Raw genomic sequence first — 8,090 nt, forward strand, 5'->3', positions numbered from 1 at the left:
GATTACAGGCTTGAGCCACCGCGCCCAGCCACCCACACTTGTTATACAGTAACTGCTTCTGTGGTATAGATTACATTTTGGCAAGGAAGAAACTTCCATTTCTCTAGGAAGAGGAGGTGTAGGACATGTTGGGCATGTCAGTCCTTAACATTGAGACAGGATCCCCTGATAACCTTTTTATCCCATTATAGGAGAAGGTTGACAGAAAAGCTTCTAGCAATCCTGACCTTCATTTGAACAGGGCGACGGTAAGACCTTTGGGGTATAGTCATCTGAGAGTCAAATAAGTAAGACAGCTAGGTCTTATCTTGTGAGGATAACTGAGTGTGCATAGGGACACAGACTGGGTACAGACTGCGAGAGGAAAGCCGTGTTGTTCTATAAACAGCTAGCTCGGTTTGGCTTCAGTATCTGGTGTAGTCACTGGGGGGAAAGGAGAAGGGGCTGAGGAGGTAGAAGAATATGTAGACAATGGGGGCATCTTTTAGAAGACTTCTGAAATGTTAAGTAAATATAAAGGTCAAGTGACGCAATGTATACAACTTAACTATTTTAGAGTTTGGAAATTAGCTTCTTTGAAATGATTCCATCTTTGGGATTGTGATCATCTTGGCTAGGAAGAAGGATGTAAGGTGTTACCAGCTCTTGAGGCTGTTTATTGTAGCACAGAAAAATAACCAGGAAGGAAAACAGTTTATTTCTCTAGATTCCTAGTCCATGGTGCCATTATTCCCTCGGGATAGTTTGTTTGGATATACTTATAATTGGGATATACTTCTTGTACAGTTGCATAAATATGAAGAGAGTTATGGGGAGGCCCTGGAGGGCTTCTCTCGGGCTGCCGCCCTGGACCCTGCCTGGCCAGAGCCCCAGCAACGAGAGCAACAACTTCTGGAATTCCTGGATAGATTAACCAGCCTCCTTGAGAGTAAGGTAAACATGTCTAAAGGGCTGAATTCTACTTTTTGTTTTGTTTTGTTTTGCTGTGGGTCAATAAAATAAGAATAAATAGGTTTAGGAGGTCGTGACCCTATAGAAGTGGGTGGGAGGGAAGGATTAGAATCTCAAGGAAGGCGACTAGTTTCCAGCTTCTTACCTATTTCCTCCTCTTTGCAGGGAAAGGTGAAGACCAAAAAGCTGCAGAGCATGCTGGGAAGCTTGCGCCCAGCCCATCTAGGCCCTTGCGGTGATGGGCACTACCAGTCAGCCTCTGGGCAGAAAGTGACCCTGGAGCTCAAGCCACTGAGTACGCTTCAGCCTGGGGTGAACAGTGGTGCTGTCATCCTGGGAAAGGTGGTGTTTAGCCTTACCACAGAGGAGAAAGTCCCCTTGTGAGTTTCTCTTGGATTTCCCCTGTTTTACCCTTTTGAACTAATTGCTGTCACTTCCTGTTCTTTCCCTGGCAGTTGAGGAGATTGTCAGTGGTCACAGATTTGTGACTTCTGATTTCCTTCGGTGACTGTCCCATGGGCAGATATTGCCTGGGTGATGTTTAACAATCTTTTGATCAGAGGCTTTTGTAGATTCTGTCACTGCCCGTTTTTGATCCCTGAGTTTGGTGCTATGTGGATTCCTATGTCCATAGCTGAAATTTGGCAGGACTTTTTTTTATAAGACAGAAACCTCAAAATTCTTCTGTCCCTTTGCATTTTCATGATCATAGAAGTTGAAGGAGGACAAATTCTTAGTCCTGTTTGTACTTAGGTATACTTAGGCAGTTCTGAAAAGTGAGCTTTGAGTTATAATTTAAAGTCTGGTTGGGAGATTGTCTTAGATGTCATTCAACAAATATTTGTTGAATGTGTAGTATATGTGTCATAGGGAGTGAGAAAAAAGAAATGTCAAGGACCCAGGTGCAGGTGCTGCTAGCAGCAGAGGAAATGAATTAAAATATTTATTTAGAAAATTTTTGGATCTTGAAAAGTTAGGGTTTAGTGAATGCCACCACTCCTTGGTCCTTCACTCACTTCCTAATCCATGGTTGACTGGTTTCCCCTTTCTCTTTTCTACTGAAATTGTTATTTTCCTAGGATCACCATTGTCTTTCTAGGCACTGGATCCAGTAACTTCTATTGTGTGGTTCCAAAACATTCTGACTTCTCTGTAATTATTGCCTTTCACAGTTGCCTTCTGTTCCATCTAAACAGAAATATTCACAATTCCCATTATATGGCCCAGCTTTCTCCATGGCGTTTTCTAGGGGTTTGTGTGTTTGATGAGTTGAAGGGCAAAAAGATAGCTGAGAACAGTTTAGTTAACTAAAGCAAATCCTAGAGCTGAGAAGAATTAGAAAGGGATATAGACAAAGGTAGGTTTTAGAAGACCTTGAGAACAAATAGATATTTTGCCACTCCTTGGTTTCTCTTTTTCTGCCCAACTTTTAAATCTTAGATTCCCAGGACTCTATTTTTGTTTTTTTCCTTTTTTTCTCTTTATACCAGGATGGCCTATAGTTGCCAACTTTGATCACTTGTCAGTGGTTGCCTGACATACTGTGTAGAAGGATTCCGAGGCTTTGACTGGATTCATCAGGAGAGTGCTTTGCTTGATTGCAATGTTTCTTGTGAATTCAGGTGTGTCACGTGATGGCATGAGTGTGATTCTTCTCCATCCTGTTTATAGATCATCTTGCCTTGTGATGTCGTATAAACCCAAGGCTTTGGCAGCCTCCTGTATGCTCACAGATGTATCTCCAGCCCAAGCTTCATTTCCAAGTGTTGGATCCCTATAACCAACTGCCTCTGGGTTCCAATAAGAAATCTCTAACTCAGTATTTCAGTATTACTCACCTAAATCTTTCTCTGTAAACCTGCTTCTCCTCCCTGGATTCCTTGTGAATGAATGGTATCACCTCTCAGTCACTTGATTAAGACTTATGGAAGAATAGGCTTCTCCATTCTCCAAAAAGATTTGCCTTTTTTGTCCTGTAGACTTGACTTCTCTGTGTTTACCACCTTAATTAACCCCCTTATCACTTCTCCAAATAGGTCTCCTTGATTCTCTGGTTTCCTCCAGTGTTCCACAGTGCTGCCAGAGAAATGTTTCTTAGATGTAAATCTGACCATTGCTACTTCTTATTTAAGATTCCTTGCTGGTACTATATGTAGCTTTTGGGATCAAGTGTGAACTACTTAGCTTAGCATACGAAGTCCTTCATGATTTACTTCCTACTTCTCTTTCCATTATCTTCTGTCTCTTTCCCACCTGTGCCTTTTGTTTCAACCATGGAACAATTTTGTTGGTTTTAGAACAGCTGTTTTCATGCCTCTGTGTCTTGCATACAGTTACTCTGCCTGGATAATCTCTAGCTTCTTGACATACCTAACATCCTCTTCTGCCTCTAACATTTTGTTTTAAAAATTTTCAAACATACAGCTAAGTTGAAAGAATTGTACGTTGAACATTTGTGTTCTCAATCACTTATATTCTTCCATTAACATTTTATTTTACTTAGCTTATTATATATCGGTCTGTTTATTCTGCTATCAGAGTAAATTGCAGAGATCAATATACTTTACATACTTTAGCATGCAGTCATTAACTGAGTTCAGTATTTCAATTTTTTCTTTTTATGTAAAATTTACATACAATGAAATGTACAATTTTAAGTGTACATTTCATAGCTTTTAACAAATGGAAAATATCTGTATAACCCAAACAGAGATCATTACCACCATTCTGGGAAGTTCCCTCATGTTCCCTCCAAGGCAATCTCTGTTCCTGTCCCCTCAGAGGTTTTTAAAATTTTTACTGAGGATTAATTTTTCTGTTTTAACCCAGCTGGTTTTTTACCCTTTAAGATTCACTTCGAGCATCACCTCTTCCAGGAAATCTTTCCTGCTTTCCAATTTTGATTTAGATAGTTCTCCTCTGGGCTCCCATAGTCCAATCTGTGGCTTCACTGAATTCAGCACAAGGGAAAAGCTATTCTAGCACCCATCACACTTTACTGTAAGTGATGACTTCATTGTTTGACTCCTGCTCGACTATAGGTCATTCATAGCTGGATTGGTATTTTACTGCTAAACACAATGCTTGGCACATATGTAATATTTGGTGAAAGTTTGTGGAATTAAACTACACAGACAGTGATGGTTAGAGGCTTTGGTTAAGAGCATGATAGTTGGCCGGGCGCGGTGGCTCACGCCTGTAATCCCAGCACTTTGGCAGGCCGAGACAGGCGGATCACGAGGTCAGGAGATTGAGACCATCCTGGCTAACACAGTGAAACCCCGTATCTACTAAAAATACAAAAAAAAAAAAAAAAAAAATAGCTGGGCGTGGTGGCGGGCGCCTGTAGTCCCAGCTACTTGGGAGGCTGAGGCAGGAGAATGGCATGAACCCAGGAGGTGGAGCTTGCAGTGAGTCAAGATCGCGCCACTGCACTCCAGCCTGGGCGACTGAGCAAGACTCCGTCTCAAAAAAAAAAAAAAAAAAAAAGAGAGTATGATAGTTAAATTGATATATCAGGACAATAATGTTACAACTGTAACATTTTGGTCTAGTTCTTCATTAATATTTGTTGAATGGCTTCAGTGTGCTTTGTCCTAAGTTCTTAGCAAAGTGACAGATTGATGAGTTTCAGAAAAATGAAGACTCAGATGTACAAAGTGGAGGATGGTACCTCTCATAGGTTTTCTGAGTAACTGAGAGAAAGCATTTGTTTATTTTGTTAGTATTTTATTTTTAAACTTTAATTAAATTAAATTTTATATTGCATTTTAATTACCTGTCACTGACTTTAAGTCCAGTATTTTGCTAGTATTTTTAAACCACTATGTCTGTTCTTCTTTCCTACCTGCATACCTTTTTGTTGTCCTGTCTCCTAATCTATCTTTACCTGGCAGTACATTTGGCCTGGTAGATTCAGATGGACCTTGCTATGCAGTGATGGTGTACAATATAGTGCAGAGCTGGGGAGTGCTCATTGGAGACTCTGTAGCCATCCCTGAGCCTAACCTGCGTCTTCACCGAATTCAGCACAAAGGAAAGGTGAGCGATGGCGAGGATTCTCTTCCAACTCATAGGCTCTAAAAGTAGAACCAAGCTTATCTTTTTATAAAAGATATAGAAATCATTATATGTGAGTATGTGTGTAGGTTATGTGTATATGTATTTGTGTGTATATGTTTTATATAGATATATTTTTTTCTAAAAAGGTAAACTGGTAAGCAAAAAAATAAAAAAATGGAGTGAAATATTATCACTCAGGTTTTATATTATCACTCAGATGTTACTACTTTTTAACTGTTACTGTTAACAGTTTAGTGTATATACCTGAAGTCTTTTTTCTTTTCATAAATATATACACATATATTTATATCTATGTTTTAAATCATGAGTGGGATATTATATGCAAATGTTTGTGAATGTTTCCTGTGTTTTTACATATCTCACACATTGAGTAGATGGGGTGATGAAGATGGTAACGATAGTTAACGTTTATTTAACACTTAATTGAGTACCAGACACTGTGCTAAGAGTTTTTATTGCCTGCCTTGCCCCATTCAATTCTTACAAAAACCTTATGAATGTAGATATTTAACCACTGTTTAACCATTTAGATCAGGGGTTGGCAAAGCCCATGTACCAAATCTGGCTCACTGCTTGTTTTTATTAAGAGTGGTTTTTAGGCTGGGCATGGCGGCTCATGCCCAAAATCCCAGCACTTTTGGAAGGCCAAAGTGGGAGGATCCCTTGAGCCCAGGAGTTTAAGACCAACCTGGGCAACACATAGTGAGACCCTGTCTCTACAAAAAGATGTTTAAAAACTTAGCCAGGTATTGCAGCACATGCCTGTAGTCCCAGCTACTGAGGAGGTTGAAGTGAGAGAACCACTTTATCTCAGGAGTTTGAGGCTATAGTAAGCCATCATTGTCTCATTGCATGCCAGCCTGGGTGATAGAGAAAGTCTTTGCCAGAAAAAAAAGAAAAAAAGAAAAAGAGAATGGTTTCTGTGTTCTTAAATGAAAAAATTGACAGAAGCATAATATTTTGTGATGTGTGAAAATTACAGGAAATTCAGATTTCAGTGTCCACAAATAAAGCTTTATTGGAACACAGCCACATTTGCTTACTATTGTCTGTGGCTGTTTTTGCACTGTGGTGTCAGAGGTGACTTGTTCCGTAACAGAGACGATTTGGCCTACAAAGCCTAAAATATTTACTATCTGGCCCTTTACAGAAAGACTTTGATGACCTCAGATATAGATTAGTACTTTTATAATAGAAAAAAAATTAGAAACACAGTGAGGATTTTTATATCTTTGCTTGTATCTATGATTATTTCCTTAAATGAATTTCTAATGCAGAATCCTGGGTCCAAAGGGTATGCAGAATTCGGATGCTTTTGATACATATTGCCAAATATTTCTTTGGAAAATTGTACTAGTTAGTTGTCACTACCAACAGGGATGTAAATAAGTGTTTCTCTAATTTTTTTCTCAACTCTGGTTGGAAACCTTTGAAAAGTTGTTTTCTAATTTTACATGAAAAATATAGTATGAATATTATTTTAATTTGTATTTCTTGTTTAAATTGCCATTTTTTTGTGTCACTTGTCGATATTTCTGTGAAGACTTAAAAAAATTGGTTTATGAGAACTTTTAAATTTACTTTACTTGGACTTAAAAGAGCCTGCCTCTCATTGCCGTATTTTTTGGATGAAGATTATTTAACATGTTTTACAACTTAAAATACACTTGAACTGATAAAGTGAGCTGATATCCTTTTTGTTATTAGGAAAATGGCTACATTCTGTTACATATTCTATTTCCTCCTCTTGATGTAAAAAAGAGAAGTAACTTTAATTTGTATTTGGTGGATTAAATTTAGGACCTTATAAACATTTGGACTGAGATTTTCTCAGGATTCCCACTGGCTCTGGCTGGCTGCCATGTGTGTCTAGTTAATTATCAGGAAACACCGTGGAAAAGGCAGATTCTGTGAGAGTTGGTTGCATTCTTTTGTTAGGCAATGCCAGGAACTTGCCTTTTTTTGAATCAAAGAGCTGTCTTATTCTTGTAGTGGCCTGCATGACCTTACATGCTCCATGTTTTCCTTCTGAAGATTGAAAACTTTGGGAAAATTTCGTCCCCTTTGTTAGCTCAGTTTTGTCTGATGTGAGATGAAAGTAGAGGGGGTATGCAATGGGGGAGGTGGTGCAGAAAGTTGCAAGTGGTGTATCCCCATGCTGGAGCTTTTTCCATCTTGGAATCTGTAATGAACCTTTGTCTGTCTTTTCTAGGACTATTCCTTTTCCAGTGTTCGAGTGGAGACACCCCTTCTGCTAGTGGTGAATGGGAAGCCTCAGGGATCCAGCAGCCAGGCTGTTGCTACAGTGGCATCGCGACCACAGTGTGAATGACCTTCTTTGACTTGTGTGCTTAACAGGGACTGGAGGAGAGGGGACAAGGCCCTGTGCAGTTGGTCCAGCCACATCCAGTGATTCAGCAGGAATGGGAGGAATGTTTTAAATGAACTTTCCTTTTCCCTGCCTGTATTACACTTCGTATCTCTTCCCTCTCCTCTGTCCTCATCATGTTCCAGCTCTCTCCAGGGCCACATACTCTTCTGGCTTATCTCTCCTGTCTCTTCCACTGCTCTCTATGTTTTAAGCAAAGAGCATGGAATTGGTAGAAGTCTTGGGATCTTGCCATGGGACAGAGTCCCCAAGGTTCCTGTTGTTGCCTCCTTCCTAAGCCTCATATGTATATATCAGTTCAGTATTTATTGCTAAAGGAGGGGGCTTAATTTTACAATGGCTTTGTTTTTAGCAATTTTTATTGTTATTTTTAAAATTTAGGTCCTTCCTCTTCTTTGGGGCTGGAACAGAATAAATTTGTTTGGAAAAAAAAATACCATGTAATTTGGCCTGCTTTATTCTCCCTAGGCTTGTATTCTTGGCTTTAGGATCACTTCAATTTATGGGAGTAATAACTCCTTTTTTTTCTTTATACAAGGTAGTTTATTTCTCTCCCAGTTAAAAGAATTACAACAATAGACAGTCCAGGGCAGGAATGGCAACTCCACAAAGTTGCTAGAGACCAGCTTTCTTCCATTTTCCCATTCTGTCATTCCCTAGGGTTGGT

The 8,090-nt window shown here is 39.4% G+C and overlaps 1 protein-coding gene across 1 annotated transcript in view; it reads left to right on the forward strand.

Annotated features, from left to right (window-relative positions):
• TTC5 (tetratricopeptide repeat domain 5) overlaps positions 1-7,857 on the forward strand; it is a 17,486-nt gene extending 9,629 nt beyond the window's left edge. The window contains exons 4-8 of the mRNA XM_011957942.1: positions 192-248; positions 787-933; positions 1,117-1,331; positions 4,848-4,992; positions 7,247-7,857. Of these exons, the coding sequence (XP_011813332.1) occupies positions 192-248; positions 787-933; positions 1,117-1,331; positions 4,848-4,992; positions 7,247-7,366 (684 nt within the window). The 3' untranslated portion in view covers positions 7,367-7,857. The remainder of the gene's footprint in view (positions 1-191; positions 249-786; positions 934-1,116; positions 1,332-4,847; positions 4,993-7,246) is intronic.
• The last annotated feature ends 233 nt before the right edge of the window (positions 7,858-8,090 follow it).

This window comes from Colobus angolensis, unplaced genomic scaffold, assembly GCF_000951035.1.
Source record: "Colobus angolensis palliatus isolate OR3802 unplaced genomic scaffold, Cang.pa_1.0 Scaffold451, whole genome shotgun sequence".
Lineage (NCBI taxonomy): Eukaryota > Metazoa > Chordata > Mammalia > Primates > Cercopithecidae > Colobus > Colobus angolensis.